Below are 20839 nucleotides of genomic sequence, written 5' to 3'. Positions count from 1 at the left end.
AAGATATACTGGCAGCATGTAAAGTGACAGTTAGGAGATGATTGATTGGTACTTTCTCTCTGCATTATCTCTATCCAAGGCTTAGTAAATCTGCCCTAGGATGACAAACAAGTAATTACTGTACGTGATAAGGTGTTAAAAGCTAGATATCCCCTTCCCAGGTAATTCATTATTTATTACCAGTTACTTAAATAGCGCACACATATTCTGCAGCGCTGTACAGAGAACAATTCAGTCAGTCACGAGTCCCTACCCAGGTTTATCTTATAATCTATATTACACCATATCACATGTATACACACACTAGGGTTCATATTTTTGTTAGAAGCCAATGAAGTCACCAGTATATTTTTGGAGTGTGGGAGGAAACCAGAGCACCCGGAGGAAAGAAATGCAAACGCAGGAGAACATTCAAACTCCACACAGGTAGGCATCAAACCCAAAACCTCAGTGCTGTGAATTTATCTAATGTAAGGTAAAATCGTTGCCCTAATATTCCACAGTTCTAGAGATACTGATGAGGGGACGACATTCCGCAGTGCTAGAGATACTAAGGGGGGGATGACATTGTGCAGTGCTAGAGATAATGATGAGGGGGATGACATTGTGCAGTGCTAGAGATACTGATGAGGGGGACGACATTGTGCAGTGCTAGAGATACTGATGAGGGGGACGACATTGTGCAGTGCTAGAGATACTGATGAGGGGGACGACATTGTGCAGTGCTAGAGATTCTGATGAGGGGGACGATATTGTGCAGTGCTAGAGATACTGATGAGGGGGACGACATTGTGCAGTGCTAGAGATACTGATGAGCGGGACGACATTGTGCAGTGCTGGAGATATTGATGAGGGGGACGACATTGTGCAGTGCTAGAGATTCTGATGAGGGGACGACATTGTGCAGTGCTAGAAATATTGATGAGGGGGACGACATTCTGCAGTGCTAGAGATACTGATGAGGGGACGACATTGTGCAGTGCTAGAGATACTGATGAGGGGGGTGACATTGTGCAGTGCTAGAGATACTGAGGGGGATGACATTCTGCAGTGCTAGAGATAATGATGAGGGGGATGACATTCTGCAGTGCTAGAGATAATGATGAGGGGGATGACATTCTGCAGTGCTAGAGATACTGATGAGGGGGGCGACATTGTGCAGTGCTAGAGATACTGATGAGGGGGGCGACATTGTGCAGTGCTAGAGATACTGATGAGGGGGACGACATTGTGCAGTGCTAGAGATTCTGATGAGGGGGACGACATTTTGCAGTGCTAGAGATACTGATGAGGGGGACGACATTGTGCAGTGCTAGAGATACTGATGAGCGGGACGACATTGTGCAGTGCTAGAGATACTGATGAGCGGGACGACATTGTGCAGTGCTAGAGATACTGATGAGGGGGGCGACATTGTGCAGTGCTAGAGATACTGATGAGGGGGGCGACATTGTGCAGTGCTAGAGATACTGATGAGGGGGACGACATTCTGCAGTGCTAGAGATACTGATGAGGGGGACGACATTCTGCAGTGCTAGAGATACTGATGAGGGGGACGACATTGGGCAGTGCTAGAGATACTGATGAGGGGGACGACATTGTGCAGTGCTAGAGATACTGATGAGGGGGACGACATTCCGCAGTGCTAGAGATACTGATGAGGACGACATTGTGCAGTGCTAGAGATACTGATGAGGGGAAGACATTGTGCAGTGCTAGAGATACTGATGAGGGGACGACATTGTGCAGTGCTAGAGATACTGATGAGGGGGACGACATTGTGCAGTGCTAGTGATACTGATGAGCGGGACGACATTGTGCAGTGCTAGAGATACTGATGAGGGGATGACATTGTGCAGTGCTAGAGATACTGATGAGGGGGACGACATTGTGCAGTGCTAGAGATATACTGATGAGGGGACGACATTCCGCAGTGCTAGAGATACTGATGAGGGGTTGACATTGTGCAGTGCTAGATATACTGATGAGGGGGACGACATTGTGCAGTTCTAGAGATACTGATGAGGGGGGCGACATTGTGCAGTGCTAGAGATACTGATGAGGGGGACGACATTGTGCAGTGTTAGAGATTCTGAGGGGGACGACACTGTGCAGTGCAAGACATACTGATGAGGGGACGACATTGTGCAGTGCTAGAGATACTGATGAGGGGGACGACATTGTGCAGTGCTAGAGATATACTGATGAGGGGACGACATTCCGCAGTGCTAGAGATACTGAGGGGGACGACATTGTGCAGTGCTATAGATACTGATGAGGGGGGCGACATTGTGCAGTGCTATAGATACTGATGAGGGGGGCGACATTGTGCAGTGCTAGAGATACTGATGAGGGGGACGACACTGTGCAGTGCTAGACATACTGACGAGGGGACGACATTGTGCAATGCTAGAGATACTGATGAGGGGGACGACATTCCGCAGTGCTAGAGATACTGATGAGGGGACGACATTGTGCAGTGCTCGAGAGTTCTGATGAAGGGGACGACATTGTGCAGTGCTAGAGATACTGATGAGGGGGATGACATTGTGCAGTGCTAGAGATATTGATGAGGGGGACGACATTCTGCAGTGCTAGAGATACTGATGAGGGGACGACATTGTGCAGTGCTAGTGATACTGATGAGCGGGACGACATTGTGCAGTGCTAGAGATACTGATGAGGGGAAGACATTGTGCAGTCCTAGAGATACTGATGAGGGGACGACATTGTGCAGTGCTAGAGATACTGATGAGGGGGACGACATTGTGCAGTGCTAGAGATAATGATGAGGGGACGACATTCTGCAGTGCTACATATACTGAGGAGGGGGATGACATTCCGCAGTGCTAGAGATACTGATGAGGGGATGACATTGTGCAGTGCTAGAGATACTGATGAGGGGATGACATTGTGCAGTGCTAGAGATACTGATGAGGGGGACGACATTGTGCAGTGCTAGAGATACTGATGAGGGGGACGACATTGTGCAGTGCTAGAGATACTGATGAGGGAGACGACATTGTGCAGTGCTAGAGATACTGATGAGGGGGACGACATTGTGCAGTGCTAGAGATACTGATGAGGGGGACATCATTGTGCAGTGCTAGAGATACTGATGAGGGAACGACATTCCGCAGTGCTAGAGATAATGATGAGGGGACGACATTCTGCAGTGCTAGAGATACTGATGAGGGGGACAACATTGTGCAGTGCTAGAGATACTGATGAGGGGACAACATTGTGCAGTGCTACATATACTGAGGAGGGGACGACATTGTGCAGTGCTACATATACTGAGGAGGGGACGACATTCTGCAGTGCTAGAGATACTGATGAGAGAGACGACATTGTGCAGTGCTAGAGATGCTGATGAGGGGACGACATTGTGCAGTGCTACATATACCGATGAGGGGACGACATTGTGCAGTGCTAGAGATACTGGTGAGGGGGACGACATTGTGCAGTGCTAGAGATACTGACGAGGGGTACAACATTGTGCAGTGCTAGAGATACTGATAAGGGGGACGACATTGTGCAGTGCTAGAGATACTGACAAGGGGGGACGACATTGTGCAGTGCTAGAGATATTGATGAGGGGGATGACATTGTGCAGTGCTAGAGATACTGATGAGGGGGACGACATTGTGCAGTGCTAGAGATACTGATGAGGGGGACGACATTGTGCAGTGCTAGAGATACTGATGAGGGGACGACATTGTGCAGTGCTACATATACTGATGAGGGGACGACATTGTGCAGTGCTAGAGATACTGGTGAGGGGGACGACATTGTGCAGTGCTAGAGATACTGACGAGGGGGACGACATTGTGCAGTGCTAGAGATACTGATGAGGGAGATGACATTGTGCAGTGCTAGAGATACTGATGAGGGGGACGACATTGTGCAGTGCTAGAGATACTGATGAGGGGGACATCATTGTGCAGTGCTAGAGATACTGATGAGGGGACGACATTGTGCAGTGCTAGAGATACTGATGAGGGAACGACATTCCGCAGTGCTAGAGATAATGATGAGGGGACGACATTCTGCAGTGCTAGAGATACTGATGAGGGGGACAACATTGTGCAGTGCTAGAGATACTGATGAGGGGACAACATTGTGCAGTGCTACATATACTGAGGAGGGGACGACATTCTGCAGTGCTAGAGATACTGACGAGAGGGACGACATTGTGCAGTGGTAGAGATACTGATGAGGGGACGACATTGTGCAGTGCTACATATACCGATGAGGGGACGACATTGTGCAGTGCTAGAGATACTGGTGAGGGGGACGACATTGTGCAGTGCTAGAGATACTGACGAGGGGTACAACATTGTGCAGTGCTAGAGATACTGACAAGGGGGACGACATTGTGCAGTGCTAGAGATACTGACAAGGGGGGACGACATTGTGCAGTGCTAGAGATATTGATGAGGGGGACGACATTCTGCAGTGCTAGAGATACTGGTGAGGGGGACGACATTCTGCAGTGCTAGAGATACTGATGAGGGGACGACATTGTGCAGTGCTACATATACTGATGAGGGAACGACATTGTGCAGTGCTAGAGATACTGATGAGGGGGACGACATTCTGCAGTGCTAGAGATACTGATGAGGGGGACGACATTGTGCAGTGCTAGAGATACTGATGAGGGGGACGACATTGTGCAGTGCTAGAGATACTGATGAGGGGGACAACATTGTGCAGTGCTAGAGATACTGATGAGGGGACGACATTGTGCAGTGCTACATATACTGATGAGGGAACAACATTGTGCAGTGCTAGAGATACTGGTGAGGGGGACGACATTGTGCAGTGCTAGAGATACTGACGAGGGGGACGACATTGTGCAGTGCTAGAGATACTGACGAGGGGGACGACATTGTGCAGTGCTAGAGATACTGATGAGGGGGACGACATTCTGCAGTGCTAGAGATACTGATGAGGGGGATGACATTCTGCAGTGCTAGAGATACTGATGAGGGGGATGACATTGTGCAGTGCTAGAGATACTGATGAGGGGGACGACATTCTGCAGTGCTAGAGATGCTGATGAGGGGGATGACAGTGTGCAGTGCTAGAGATACTGATGAGGGGGACGACATTCTGCAGTGCTAGAGATACTGATGAGGGGGATGACATTCTGCAGAATAAGTCTTATGACAACTAGTAACTATGACAAAAATTTTGTTGACAGGAATTAAAATACACAGGTAGTGTCCAAGGCAAAGGTAACAAATGAAAAAGGGGGATGCCAAGTATATAGAAAGCAAGGGCTTCCAGACGGTACGCCGTCAGTGTTTACTTCACACAGGTCACATTGATAATGTCGATATAGTTAGAATGCCAACACCTACAAAATATTTGATATTGATAGAATGTCAGCATTATCATAATGTCAGCACTTCCAGAAGACTCTGGGTTCTCATTATGGTTAGGGACAGAAGGGGAGATGTATCAAGCCATGGAGAGAGATAAAGTACCAACCAATCAGCTTATAAATGTCATTTCATGGACTGTGCTAGATAAATGACAGGAGCTGATTGGTTGTTTTTAGCAACTTCTTCACTTTCTTTCTCTCCAATACTTGATACATCTCCCCCCCCCCCCCCCCAAACCAGTAGAAAACCAGCATGTCAACATTCTAACAATGCCAACAAAATACCAGCGTTGACAGGTCACTATCGACATTGTAAGTGTCAGACATCTATACTGAAACCCTCCAGACACATTGTGGATTAAACATTAATTAAGCAAATAACTTTCCAGCAGAGTGAAGGCCCCCATACATCAGAGATTGATTGCAGCAATCGTGCAATTTGCAATCGATTGAAAAAGGGAAAGATTTTTATACACAATCGATTGCAAATTGCACGATTGCTGCAATCCATCTCTGATGTATGGGGGCCTTCCGAATCAGGTATGAAATCCTGAGCTGCATCGGTTGCCTATGGTTACGGCTAGCATGGCTACAAGAGCCACTCAGTGACTTGGGAAGAGGAGGGGGGGATGTTTGCCTGCATCGGTGTCTAAGTGATGTCCACATGGGTCAGGGATAATCGTTATCGGCATACAGCGACACTGGCCGGAACCGCACACACCAGAATCGCAGTCTCTCTGCGATATCTGAAGTGAGAAGATGCAGATGACATTACTGCATACTTCAGCCAATTTCATCACACACGGCCCATCAGGAACGCCGCAAGGCAGGATGTCAGAGTCAGGTTTCAGAGAATAAACCGCTCATCACCCTGTCGATGCGCGTCTGCGAGCTCCGAGCTCAGACAATGGGCTACAGAGCAGCTGAGGAAGCTGACACCGTCAGATAGATCATCCTTCAGCGCGGTCTCTACCAGCAGACGAGCGTGACGGTGTAAACAAGCCGTCCATAGACAGGAAGCTGGGGAAGGGGAGTGGGGCATAAATAAAACAGGGGCAATGTGGCTAGTATACAAATAATGCTCTATAGGTGGTGCTTCTCATCTGCAGTCCTCAAACACCTCCAACAGGCCATGTTTTCAGCATTTCTGTCTGTGGAAGCGGGTGGGATAATTACTGACCCAACAAAGCAGTTTAACTCACCTGTGCATGATTAAGGAAACCCAGAAAACATGACCTGCTGGGAGTTGAGAACCACTGCTCTATAGATAAAAATGTGACATCATCCACAATAGAGGTAACACTATGGGCCCTGATTCGGAGTCTGAGCAAGTGGAAATGAGGCAGGAACACGCGCCAAAGAAAGAAATGAGTGTCTGCACATGGATCAGGCATACGGACAGAGGAGCTCATTTAGAGCCGGTCGCTAGCAGACGACCGCTCGTTGCAGACGATGTTCACTAATGTGCGCATGCGTGTTGCTCGCAGTGTGCGTGCGCAAACTAGTATGAGGGATCGCAAACTTCTCGCTCGCTCTGCAAAGACAGCCCAGTGGAATGAGTGACAGGAGAGGCCGTTTGTGGGTGGTGACAGGGGCAGGGCAGTAGTAACGGGGGAGTGGAGTTGCGGACGCAGGCGTGCCAGAGTGTTTTCACGCCGTTTCTGGGGAGTGCATAATTAACAGGCAGCGTCATAGTAAACGTCGGCTGGTTGTATTATACAATGAAGTGCTCGCAGTGCTGGCGGTAGGTTACAGACAACCACAAGCGCTGCGGTCAGATTCGATGGAGCCCGATGTACCGATGGTTGTATATACTTCCTGGAGATGACGTACGCTAGTGGGCGGCTAAAGACAGGCTGGTGGGTGTCTATAAACACAAAGTGATTGCTCGCCCAGATATAGTGAGCGTGCTTATGCCTTGCCGTGCGATCAGCTGCCTTGACGTCACTTAGCTGAATTTCCATACGCTGGGAGCGAGCGGCCGCAACTAGCGAGCGGGTCTGAATCAGGCCCAGCCGGTCACATGAGCACACGATCCATTTCTGGGCAGCAGCCATGTGAACGTACGGAACTGATCCGTCTGGTGGAGGTGTCATGGGTGACTACGCCAGAGTTCCGTGCTAAAGCACAGCGCGCAGACAGCGTGCGCCTGGGTCAAACAGATCTGTTGCACACAGCATGAGGCGGGTGCATGTCCAGACATGAATGACGACGGTTGCGACTTCGGCTTTAAGAGCGGTGGGCGGGACAGACAGACGCACAGCTGTTTTGTGTGCAGTGGTGGATTCGCACATTCGCATAAGACAGGAGGTAGGCTACCGCGGCTGAACAGCTGCATCCAGCTCAGAGTCCGACCCTATATGTTCCAAAACAAGCAGGTAAGGATGACGCCCACCAGGGGCACCAGTCAACTGTGGGGCACCATAAGATTAGACTATGGGGGTCATTCAGACCCGCTCGCGAGCGCAGGACGCTCGCAAGCGGGTCGATGCTGCCCCACTGCGCATGCGCACGACCGAGGGAGGGAACTGTCTCACAGCCTTCTTCTCTAGCACTTCTATGACAGCCTTCACCTTCCCAGCTGTACTGTGTATGGAGAATTGTGTTGCTAATTGTTACTTGTGTTCTGTTTATAAGTTGGTTACTGTATTGTAATGTAATGTTCTGTGTACCCTTTACTGTAAGTACGGCGCTGCGGATCACTTGTGGCGCCCTATAAATAAAATTTAATAATAATAAATATATATATATATATATATATATACACATATATATATATTATAATGTTAAACTCAAATTTAAATCAATATAAAGGTCAGGATTTTATCATTTCATTATTGCGAAGGTTCCCACCCGGCTACTTCTAGATGCCACCCGGCTGGCAAAATGTTCTGGGGAGAATAAAGCTCTTCCTCCATCACCTGTCACTTCCGTCCTATACAAGGATACGTCACTCTGCCCGCGTGGCATGGAAACCACTGACGGCTGCCAGCGGCTGGAAAATACTGGTCTGTCTACCAGTCACATAGCTGCAGCAGTAAAGCCTTACCAGCTCACCGCAGCGCAGCACGCTGAGTCCGGCACGGAGAAGGTGGTGCTGGTGTTGGGAGACCTGTCCTTACACTTACATTCCGCAATCACCACTGCGCATGCCATCTATACAGGCTTATAGGCATGCCAACAGGATTAGGTTATCTACATCTGTCGGACGGTATCCCAACCCTCCCCCTCCCTCCCAGGTGTCTAAACCTAACCTGAAACTAAGTTTGTCATGTATTGTGACTATTCCAATGCTCTGATTGGCTGGAGGATGCTGTACGAATGTGTTTGTTAAATGTGAATAAATCTTATGGAGACAAATCTAGAAACACAGATGGAGACGAATGATAAACACAAGGAAAAACCTGTAGAGAAGCTGAATGTTTATTGTCTATGGTTGTATGATCAGGCGTTACACCCTCAGGTGTGTTCTGTGTGATATAGAATATGTTACACCTGCCGCAATCATTACAAAACAGTATAAAACGTATTATTTCCAGGGATCATTTGCTATAACAGTCTTGCAGTAACGCAGTAGGATTGCTCCATAGCAGTTTGGGGTTTTCTCGTCCTCTGAATCAGCGCCGGGCTTTTTTTTATTTTTGGATCGGCCTCTTGGCCGCTCGCATAGCTGTGAGTGACCACCCACAGCTATTGCGAGCGGCCATGATGATGGTCGCGATGGTCTTGGTAAGGTCTCGTGGCCGCGAGCCCCAGAGACACAGCCGCAATCTCTCCACTGATATCACTCGTGATGTCAGTGGGGCCGCCCCCAAACGGCAGGCGTTCTCATGGGTACGCCTCCGTTTGGGCAGCCACTCCCCCCCGGCCCGCCCACCAAAGGGGGCGAGCTGTCACTCAACATCGACAGCTCGCCCCCTTTGGTGCGAGACCCGGAGCGACGGATTGCACGTCGCTAGCTGGGTCTCGCGCATGCGCACGACGGAGCCGGCTCCGTCGCGCGCATGCGCTGTTGGCCACCATCGACCCGGTTGCGAGCGCTCAGCGCTTGCGACCGGGTCTGAATAAGGCCCTCAGTCCTGCAGTAGGATTGCTCCATAGCACCGTGGTGGTCATATCTAATCCTCGCTGCTGGATTTCCGAGCTGCAGCCGCCATGTCAGATATTCCATCTCTCAGACCGAGGTTCTATTTTACTGACCAAACCCCTCCCCAAAATCTGAAAGTCCTCCAACATCGCCTCTACATTGGGCACCAGTAACAAGTTGTTACTTTTACGGTCTATTATCCTTCCGTTAATGTTGGTCGTCTGTAAGGAAAGAGAGAAGATATTATACATACACTAGAAATGATATCCAACTAACCAGCGCAAATCGTTACCCGTCTCTAGCACTGAAAGCTGACAATGAGAAGCGGTGTTCTGTGACGATCGGAGGAGGCTTACACGTCTATGACAGGTGCGTCTCGCCATAGTTTATGTTGCCATTTTTGGCATCATTTTATACTGTTTGTTGGACATGGGTGAGGGCCGGGGGTTTGATAGATAGGGCAAAAAGTTCCAGAACTCTCATTAGTGCAGGACACTATTTGGATGAGTAATGAGTAACTACACACGCTGCACTGTAATAGCTTTCCTAACTAAGAAACAACCTAAATCATTCATTCCCAAACTTCCTCCATAAGCCCCCATATAAGTCCAAGTTTCCGGGATATCCATGCATAAGCACAGTTGGTTAAATCAAAATGACTAAGGTAGTAAATAAACATGAATATCCTTAAAACCTGGACTGTTAGGAGGGTTGAGAACAAAGTTTGGGAAACATTGAACTAACTCAGAGGTTCTCAAACTCTGTCCTCACGGCACCCTAACATTCCAGGTTTTAAGGATATCCATGCTTGTGGATAAGTGTTATAATCAAACTGACTGAAGTACTAATTAAGTACTAATTAAGTACTAATTAAGTCACCTGTGCTTAAATATGGATATCCTGAAAACCTGAACTGTCAGGGTGCCTTGAGGACAGAGTTTGGGAACCACAGACCTAACTGATAAAATGATGGGATGCATCTTTAATAACCGATAACTGAAGTTAGGTAACGCAGCCGATATCTTCCAGGTACTCGCTTCCAGGCGATAAACTAATGGGAAATATAGCTGCGAGTTACTGCACCCATTTATGCAAACTAGATTAGGGTAAGTTTGTGTCGTCTCACCTTTCTTTGATTATTAAGTGCTTACATATTGCCATATTTCTGTCAGAGACTGTCACACGTTCTACCACTGACTTGGATCAACAAAATAAACTGGCCTATCAACCTAATATATGTAACAATAATGCAAACTGCCAATCACTGGCCCTCATTCAGAGCCGTACGCTCTGAGCAGAGCGCACGCTCTGAATGAGGGCCGGGCTCCATTTTCATGGAGCGTCCTCCTGGACGCTCGTATAGCTGTGGGTCACCACCCACAGGGTATACGAGCGTGCATTGTGATGGTCGCGATGGTCGAGACCATCGCGACCATCGAATTTGCGAGCCGGAGCCTGCGGTTGAGGTTTTCAACCGCAAGCTCCGGAGTGATTTTGGCTCCATCAGAGCCAAAATCACTCCCACTGACATCACTAGTGATGTCAGTGGGCCGGCTTCTGACGGGAGGCACGCCCCCGGCACGCCCACCAAAGGGGGCGTGCTGTCAATCAACATTGACAGCACGCCCCCTTTGATCGGACACAACGAGCGAAGGACTTTCCTTCGCTCGTCGCGTCTGGCGCATGCGCACGACGGAGCTCCCTCCGTCGTGCGCATGCTCAGTCCATAACATCGACCCACTTGCGAGCGGACAGCCGCTCGCGAGTGGGTCTGAATCAGGCCCACTATCTGTTAATATGACACGTTCATTAAATTATAATCAGTGGATCGTGTTCCCATGGTCATCGTTGCGTCCGGCGCACTTTGCTCAATACCCCGGCATTCACCAGCCAATGGGTGACCTCGCAGAACGGATGTAGATCACTTTGCCCATCGCTCGTTATGCTAGCGTTATGTTTACAATGTTTATTTTTAGTGTCAGTTTAAGTAAAGACGACGTGGACGCAAAGATGCTTCCAGCCAATCAGAGATAAGCATTTCTGCACTAAAGGAAACATAGGGTCACAAGGCACAAACATAACCAACGTTTGGTGTAAATGGGCATTTTGTCCATAAAAAGCAGCCACAACCCTACATACAGCACCCAAATATAACGATATCCTGTCTGCTCCTCTCATGACCTGTAGGGTGAATTAGATCACGTGCCAATATCACCCCCAGACCCATTCAGATTTTGGGTCGCCTGCGTGACCATTGAACAAAAAAAGAAACGAATCTGATGAGACCAACCTATTTTTATACCCTTTGCAGAAAGCTGAAGATGTGTTATTCACCCCATGGAAATGTATCATTCAGCCTGCCTAATGATACATGACATTGATCATCATTGCATACAGGAGATTATAGTCTATAACAACCCTGTATATGCATGCAATGAGGCATATATCCCGCCCCACCCTGCTTTATAAAATGCTTAGTCTGGGGGTAAACACCATCCACACATGGAGGATCCTTTGTCTTCCTGTATTAGGTCCTAGAACCCACGGCTGGCAGAATGGTGGGGCCCCGGATTCTGCACAACGCTTGTATAGAATAAATGTTCTCATTTCCTCATCTCCAATAGACAAAAATACAGGAACAAGCCTTGAAATTGTGCATAGGTGACGGGGACATTACCATGGTCTTAGGAAAACACTGCATTATACAGTAAGTTCCTCTGTACAGATCATCTCACCTGCCCTAATGACACTGTCCCTGCTCTTATATTTAGCTGTGTAGCAAGTCTTACACTATTATGGATTTGCACCACGCATTACCGCCGATGATACTCACTTTAAAGGGCTGGGGGGTAAAGCTGGTGGGATTCCAGAGAACACCGATCACTTCTCCTCCGAATGTATCGTACAAAAACAGTGCAAACTCCCCATAGGATTCCTGGAACAAGAGACATTTATATGAGGATAAGCTGAAGAGGTCTAGGCTAATAGCAGAGGGGGGCGCTTAGCACTCAGGACGGTTCAAAAAACAAAAAAAGAAATTCCTGGCACCAGACACTTTAACACTAAGGGCCGTATTCAATTAAGTTCGAAAAGCCGTTTTCGGTGAAAAAGTTTCGCCGGTGACGTCATTTCGCCAGCGGAAACTTATCCCCGTATTCAATTCTGGCGACTTGTCGCCGGTGCGGAAACCCAATGCATTGAACCCGGCGGAAAAGTTTTGCCTATGAATAGCCGAAAAAAAGTGTAGAATTGCAGTTTTGGGGTGCAAAGGTGAGAAAACCACCCTGCACCCTTAGGACAGGTCCCCAAAGGTAAACGGTGTAAAAAAAAAAAACCCCTAAAATATGTAAAGAGCACCCCAAAAAGTTACTTTGAAAAAGGGGGCGAAAAAGTTCAAAGTTGGGGTACAAACTTAAAAACTAGCAAAAAACTTTGGGGGTGTCTACAAGTATGGGGGTGGGTTTTTTTGTATTGCAGGTGCTTGCTGAAGGTGCATTTTTCAAAACCTCACTTTGCGACTTTTAGCCCTACTTGTACCCATTTTCATGTAAATTTACTGGGACAAGTTATTTTCACCCAAAAAAACTCCTAAATTCTATTCTTCATCACTTGTGCAAAGACACTAATTAGCAGCTAATGAGACCATTTAAGGACCCCAAATACCTTCAGCAGGGCTATTCGGGGGCATCTACATTGATCCCCAATGTTAGTGCATCTTTTGGGGGTGTCAGACTGATTTCACCATATCTGACAGCACTTTTTGCATGTTTGCATTTTGCCGGGTGCCGTTTTCGCCGCTTTCTAATTGAATATGGGGATAAGCGGGGACACGCGCAATATTTTTTCGCATGGAAAACCAGCGATGACGGCGAAAAGCCCGGGACTATTTGCACCTAATTGAATACGGCCCTAAGAGTGCAATGGAGCAGCCGAGCCTGTAAGGGGACTGCCCCAATCCTCTAAAGATAACCAAAGGGAATATAGAAGCACAGGTAGCGCTTAATTGCACAAAAATGACACTAAAATACTATAAAAATATTACAAAGTAAATAAACCAATAATAAATCTCCCGGAAGAGGAGGATAAAACAATTCAGCAACCAACATCCACACTATAAAAATGTGATTCATAAAAACAGACTTTAGAATGAATAAAATTCCAGCATATAAATTCTTAAAATCTCAACTTTATAAAGATACTAAAGTCCTGATCTGCGCAGTTACATTAATGTGTCGCAGTAGCGGTCAGCGTGTTACAGAGCTCCTTAATAGAAACAATATTTAATCCTGCCAGAGGCTGTGGGGACTCTCAGATGTTACCCTCAGTCTCTACACAGCCAGCTAGTAATGGCAATCCGGCAATGAACCAGCGTCTTAGGGCCTGATTCAGACCCACTCGCAAGCGGCTGTCCGCTCGCAAGTGGGTCGATGGTGTGCACTGCACATGCGCACGACGGAGGGAGCTCCGTCGTGCGCATGCGCCAGAGGCGACGATCAAAGGGGGCGTGCTGTCGATGTTGATTGACAGCACGCCCCCTTTGGTGGGTGTGCCGGGGGCGTGCCTCCCAGACGGGGGCGTTCCCAAGGGAACGCCTACCGTCAGAAGCCGGCCCACTGACATCACTAGTGATGTCAGTGGGAGTGATTTTGGCTCTGATAGAGCCAAAATCACTCCGGGCCTTGTGGTTGAGAAACTCAACCGCAGGCTTCTGCTCGCAGTGGCGATGGTCGCGATGGTCAAGACCATCGCGGCCATCAACCTGCACACTCGTATAGGCTGTGGGTGGTGACCCACAGCATATACGAGCGTCCAGGAGGACGCTCCATAATTATGGAGGGCAGACCTCATTCAGAGCGTGCGCTCTGCTCAGAGCGTCCGGCTCTGAATGAGGGCCTTAGTTCCCCAGCAGTGGATCCGCAAGTTAGAATAGTAACGTAATCAGCTGCTAGTGCCTGTGGTGTTCAACAAAAGAGTAGGAATATGAGCATAATCTCACTGCAATATGAACGGTACATGTCCGTGGTGTCTCAGTGACGCTGCTGCTTCCATGACCCGCTGGGACCAGTAGTGCAATATTGTGGGCACGTGCAGGGTGTAGTAAGGGCTTTCAGCAGCGGGAGATTGGTGAATCGTGCACAAGGGAAACTTCTCTGCTTACACTCCAGCCACTGCAGCTTACATAGGAAACTTCCCTTCAGCACAGTAAGTCTAATCATTACACCACTGTACTGCCATGCACATCACTTGTACTCACTGTCAGCTCACTTCAGAGCCCATTGTGGTATAAGCTATAACCCTTTCAAGGTTTGTAAGTCGGGATTCTCCCGGGGGAAATGGGGACAGCTGGGAAGTAGGTAGATATACACTATGGCTGTGTGCTAAGGGAATGGGATTGAAATGCCAACGGCTGTTTAGGAGATCCTGACAGAGGCAGGTAAGTACCTTAATCTCCCCTGTCCTACCCCCCTTAACCCTCCCTTAGTGGTGCCTAACCCTAACCTAACTCCCCTAGTGCCTAACCCTAACCCCCCCTTCCTTATCGCTCCAAAAACCCAGGGGGCGCCTAACCCTAACCTCTCCCTGGGGGTGCCTAACCCTAACCTCTCCCTGGGGGTGCCTAACCCTAACCCTCCCCCCACCTAGAGGTGCCTAACCCTAACATCCCCCGCCAAAACGCTAACTCCGCTAAACCTAACCCCCCCCCCCAGCACCTATTGGGATGCGTGGCCCGTACTTACCTCATTCGGGCTGGCGTCCTGCTGGATTCCGGCGTCGGGATTATGATAGGCGTCGGTATTTAGACGCCTATCATCAATCCTTAGCCAGCAAGAACCTTATTTATACTCCATGTTAATTGTTACAGTTTATTATAAATGTTGTGATTATCAGTATTCTTAGTGCTTAGAGTATAGACCCGCATGGCACTACAAGTCTCAGCACCTCTTATTAGGTGTAAAATAGGTTATGCAGTACAGCCCCCTCCCCCTTTCATAACTAGTATAGTGACACTGACTTCAGTAATTTGGGAAAAGTAAATCCATGTTTAGATAAAGTGTAAAATAATCATTTATAGCCGTTGTACCCAGCATAATCCCCATTTATAGCCGTTGTCCCCAACATAATCCCCATTTGGATGCCGTTGAGGACCCTCGCTATGGACTAACTCAATAAGAAGTCAATATGGGAAGGGTCCCAGGGGGTAGAGACAGAATGGAGACTCACCCTCAGTTCAGTCACGTACAGCTGGACTGGATCATAATTCACCACAGGGAAGCGCAACGCCTTGACCGCAGCTTCCTCCCTCAGGACCCCGCGGAGAAAAGACTTCGCTGCTTGGTCCACGGCCTCTCTGTGGCGTGGGATGTGTTTGGGGTTCAAGTGGATGAGGACATCATAAAGGTCCATCGGAGGCCGGAAAACCACCTGTGCGGGAGGCAAAGAGCAGATTGTGAGCGCATTTTACAAATGTCGCACTCGCGTCGGTCCTCAGCCTTTTGCATTTTCGCCCAGGTGAGCACAGCAACTACCCGCAGTGCCAGCGCCAGTATCCGGGGCACTTTTGTTGCATTGGTGATGCGAATAAGACACATACTTTATATAAAAGTGCGCGGTGGGACGCGTGGCGAGGCTTAGTAATAACGTCCATGGGTTACATCTGTATAGCATACATTACCATGTGATATTATAACTCTTGTAGAGTACTCTATTCACGGGCACTACCACTAGGGGGCGCTGTCAGAGATCATCACTTCCGTACATGACGTTACCAGCGTTAGCGATTTGCCAATGGGGCAGTTCGTGGGTGAAGAGGCTGGTAAAGGAGTAGCTATGGCAGGCAGGAGGGCAATCTCTGCGGTGTATGGATGGGGTTAGGGCTAGCCTTAATTTGGAAAGTATCTGTGTAATTCATGTCTCCCAACATTAGTAAAAGAATTAAGACTCAGCCTTGTGACTGGCACGCTGTGGGTATGACTACACCATAGTCAGCGTGGCTTCTTCCGCCAGTGGGCCTGTTAGACGATCCTCCCCCTCCTACAAAACCTGTACCATGTATGACAGCGCTCTGATCCTGTGCAAATGGGGACAGAACGGTACAGAGTCTGGGGCAGTACCTTAGCCTGGAGTATAGAGGGGGTAATAGACGGTGCAATGAGTAACGGGGGGCCCTAAGCTCAGACCTGGCATAGGGGCACAGGGGCATCTATCTGAATACAATGGAAATAGTCTCTACTTTTTTTTTCACTTTTCGACTTCACAGAAAAATCTGCTGTAACTTATAGCAACCAGCCGTTTATTATCAGGCTGTAAAGTACACTGGGAAACGGACAGGTAGCACAATTGTTTCCTGTGCGTGACGCCAACTCTGTAAGGTCACAAGTGTTCAGCCACCCCCAGAAATATTACATAGCAGCGATTGCTCAGGTTTTCCCATTAGGCACGTGCGGTGTAAATAGATTATTTCATGGGAAGAAACCCGGGGGGCAATGTGTCCCACCCCTGCTGGGGAGTTAGATGAGGAAAAAACAAGACACACAGAGGTAATAGCAGATATGTCCTCCCTCTAAACAAAGCAATAAGCCCCCCCCCCCCCCCCGGCTTTCACTCATGTGCAGAGATCGCAGCACCCCTCTCTCCTCCACACAAAAGGAGTGCAAACACGGCTCTCTCTCACCCCCGGTCTGGAATGTTACGAGACGAGAGACACCCATGTACCAAGTGTTTCATAACAGCGACCGAGCGAGTCCAGACTCGACGGCTCAGTACTTTGTTCTGCGTTCCAGGTAACACAGTCTGATCCGCTGTACGTACGGTGATGCCAGCGGGAGAGAGAGAGGGGCAGCACCTCATACCAGTAATATAATCAGTAGCAGCCTGTCTATAGGCCTCTATCAGTAACGTCCTTATTATCTATTCCTTATATATGTGTCATGGCTGCACAATCCCCAAGTGAGGGCAGAATGCGAATCTGGGGGGAGACGTCTAATTGTAAGTGTATATCTTAGAGGTAGTCAGATGGAGGCAGTCAGGTCGTGCCTTAATCAATAACTAGCCTGTCAGTGCACTAGGGGCCAGTGACATCACAGAAGCACGAGTGAGGCGCGCGATGCCTCGTGCCTCCATGTTGTCACTGAATTATTTGTCTGCACTCTCAGTGATAATTCTTAAGACAGCAACATGGCAGCTTCCACTCTGTGCAGACGAAGGGTAAAGGTAAGGCTTCCTACAGACACGTCGCTGTGTGGCAAAGCTGCTCTGCCACCTGGTACCAGGTCCAGCTTGAAGAACACAATTTTTCTCCACTTTCCCTGACAAAGCTTCAGGTTATCTCCTTTGGGAGTCAGTACTGCGTCTGCATAAATGCTAAACACGATAGGAAAAAGCCAGGAGAGAAAGGACTGCTCTCCTCCGCCATTATCAGCCCGATGTCCGGCACACACTGCCGCGTCAGCGATATCGTAACAAGCTGCGATCTACAGGCCCAGTAACATGGGGATCAGACATGGCTGTACTTTGCTGGCCACTCTCAGGCTACGGACATACTCACGTTACTGACCTCTTGTCCATTATACACGTCACACAACCGCCTTGCGCTTTTGAATAACAATATTTACAAAGCAGGAAAAAAAATTTAAAATGCACCCAGTCCCAATAAAAGCAAAGCCCTGAACCCCATCTCCCGGCCTTCGTCGGCTGTAGACCAATTTGATTGCAATAAAACATAAAAAACAAACACAAAAACAAAATTTAGGCAAACACCAACCCCCCGCCCCCGGCTCCTTCCTGCTATAAAAGTTATAAAGCATCGCATGACACATTACACCCCTCCCTGTAATATCATTCCAGCTGCATTACTAGCAAACATTGAAGGGATCCATCACCGTCCAGCACACTGAGCGATTGAATAAAGGAAAAGGAGACACTGAAAGATGAAGTCGTCATGTAGGTGGCTGAGCTGACTGCAAACAAACTCAGAGGTTGGTCACATACTGTTGCGTGCCGCACGTTGCCATATTTTAGGAGGAACTGTGTGTTGCATACGCTGATAATGGGTCCCTGCAGCTAATTTTGGCATCAGTCAGGACCAGTATAGCGCTGTTTGATATTTCCACGATGATTGTTAGTCAGATATGTCTGACCAGGAAATAGAGCACGATACTGCACTTTTTGCTATCCTGCAAGTCATGTGCTGCAGGTGTGTGTACGGAGGATTTGACTCAGGAAGGGTTATGTCTAAGGTGCCATCAGGTGCCGGGCCCCTTACAGGACCCCTTTCGGCGGTTTGTTTTCTCAAGACCCAGGCCTCCATTGCGGATCGCCTGGTGGCGCCCATAGTTGTAACCCACTTGGGGTTACCTCAACATGCTACCCTTCCCTCTCAGTGTAGCTCGCAGTTCTTGCGGTTTACCCCTGTGACACAGACTGTCGCTCCCTACCGGAGTTTTACACAGTACAGGCAATTCCATCAGGCACCACAACAGTCTGTCATTCCCCTTGCAGGGATTATCACAACAGCCACCATGGGAAACACAAAATGGCGTAATAAACGCCCTGTGGTTACGTCCCAGTCTGCACTGCTGTCTAACACAGATTGTCAGCCAAGGGAGTACTGAATGATGTTTCGGACCCCTATTCCTTTCACATGAGGGGGAGCCTAAAACAAGTATTATTATCCCTGCTTGGGTGCTGGCGGTCATCTCTATCCTAGTTATAGAGGATGTTGAACCTGCACCTAAGTCAAATCACCCTAGATTTAAAGATTAAAGTGTCTTTGGATTTTTTCCCCCTCTCTGACCAGCGGGTGGATCACATGGCAGGGGTCTGGCAATCGCTGGATAGGAGGTATCACAAAAGCATTTGGCCTCGTGTGACCCATTCCCTGAGGGTCATTGCAAGTATTAGGAATCACCACCTTGGGTGGATTCTCATGTTACTTGTCTGGTTAAGAGGGCTACTACGCCTCCCGTCCCAACTCTGATGGATTCTACGAATACGTAGGTGGTAGCTTTACCTGAAATCAATATACTCGCTTTCAGGGGCTGTTGCCCGTCCAACCATGGCTATCACTTGGGTGGCTAATGCTATTGAGAGCTGGGCTGATGCATTTGTAGACCTTTTTCCCTCAAAAACCTCTGGGGATCAGATGTCTCTTGCTGCTCACATTCAAGATGAAGTTTTCATATGTTGGAGTAACAACTTTGGATACTAGTTTCCTAAACTTCAGGGTTTCGGCCGCGAATGTATCTGCCCACCATACCCTATGGCTGCGCTCCTGGAAGGCAGAGGTGGACTCCAAGATAGGCCTTAAAATGGATTACCCTATAATGGGGAGATCTCTTTTGACCCTAACCTTGACAAGATTGGAGCAACGTTTGCAGTATCACAAACGAAATTTCCGCCTTCAGCTACTTCCACTACAAGGCCTCGGACTACATCTGTTTAGTCCTTTTGTCCTCAGAGAAAGCCTAAAGGCCAGTCTTTTCCTAGACTGTCGGTCTCCACGAGGGCCACCATACCCAGAACCAAGCAGACCTGGCTCTCCAGACGCCCTGCTTCTAATCCTGAGGATACACCTTCAGCTAACGGGACAAGCCTTCATCTGGGGGATCCCAGAGTGAGATGCCGACTTTTTCAGTTCGCCCAGTGCTGGTGTCAAGTCACCTCGGATGCTTGGGTAAGAGTTGAAGTCTCTCACGGGTACGCCCTCTCATTGCTCAGACGGCCTCCCCACATGTTTTGCTATAGAGGCCCTTCTTCAGACCCGAACAAGGTCTTACAAATCCAGAAAGCTATACAGTCTTTGCGGTAAGCAGGGGTAATTATGCCAGCCCCACTATCTCAGCGGGGGATTGGTTATTCTACGTTCTTTCTGGTGCAGAGGCCGAATGGTCCTCATTTGCCTATCCTCTATCTGAAATCCCTGAACCAATTCCTAAAAGGTGCCTAGGTTCAGGAGGGAACCCCTACGCTCCATCATCCGAGCTATGGAACCTGGGGACTTTATGGTTTCGCTGGATATTCAGGATGCATACCTACAGGTACCTATAGAGCCCGCTCAGCAGCGTTAGCTCAGGTTTGCTGTGCCACAGCAACACTTTCAATTTTCGGGCTCTGCCCTTTGGATGGCCACAGCCCCACCGGGGTTTACCAGATTTATGACAGCCCACCTGTTCAGGGTATTCGACTGATCCTGTATCCGGATGGCTTCCAGCTCTTTGCATAATCACCAGGGTACTTTAAAGCCTATTACAGTTAACCACTGCTTTCATTCACAAGCACGAATGGTTAATCAACTGGGAAAAAGTCCTCCCTGCATCCCTCACAGGGTATTTTTCCTCTGGGAGCCCTGCTGGATTCAGAGAATC

The 20839-nt window shown here is 48.6% G+C and overlaps 1 protein-coding gene across 2 annotated transcripts in view; it reads right to left on the bottom strand.

Annotated features, from left to right (window-relative positions):
• Nucleotides 1-8792: 8792 nt before the first annotated feature.
• The window catches only part of NOL6 (nucleolar protein 6), a 106121-nt gene continuing 94074 nt past the window's right edge, over nucleotides 8793-20839 (bottom strand). For both annotated transcript variants that reach the window (XM_088442407.1, XM_088442408.1), the window contains exons 24-26: nucleotides 15699-15899; nucleotides 12310-12411; nucleotides 8793-9697 (exon numbers count right to left, since the gene is read on the bottom strand). In XM_088442407.1, coding sequence (XP_088298533.1) covers nucleotides 9548-9697; nucleotides 12310-12411; nucleotides 15699-15899 — 453 coding nt within the window. In that variant the 3' untranslated portion in view covers nucleotides 8793-9547. The remainder of the gene's footprint in view (nucleotides 9698-12309; nucleotides 12412-15698; nucleotides 15900-20839) is intronic.

Source organism: Taudactylus pleione, unplaced genomic scaffold (genome assembly GCF_031769625.1).
Source record: "Taudactylus pleione unplaced genomic scaffold, aTauple2 ptg000311l, whole genome shotgun sequence".
NCBI classification, from domain to species: Eukaryota; Metazoa; Chordata; class Amphibia; order Anura; family Myobatrachidae; genus Taudactylus; species Taudactylus pleione.
This window is presented reverse-complemented; position numbering and strand designations above follow the sequence as displayed.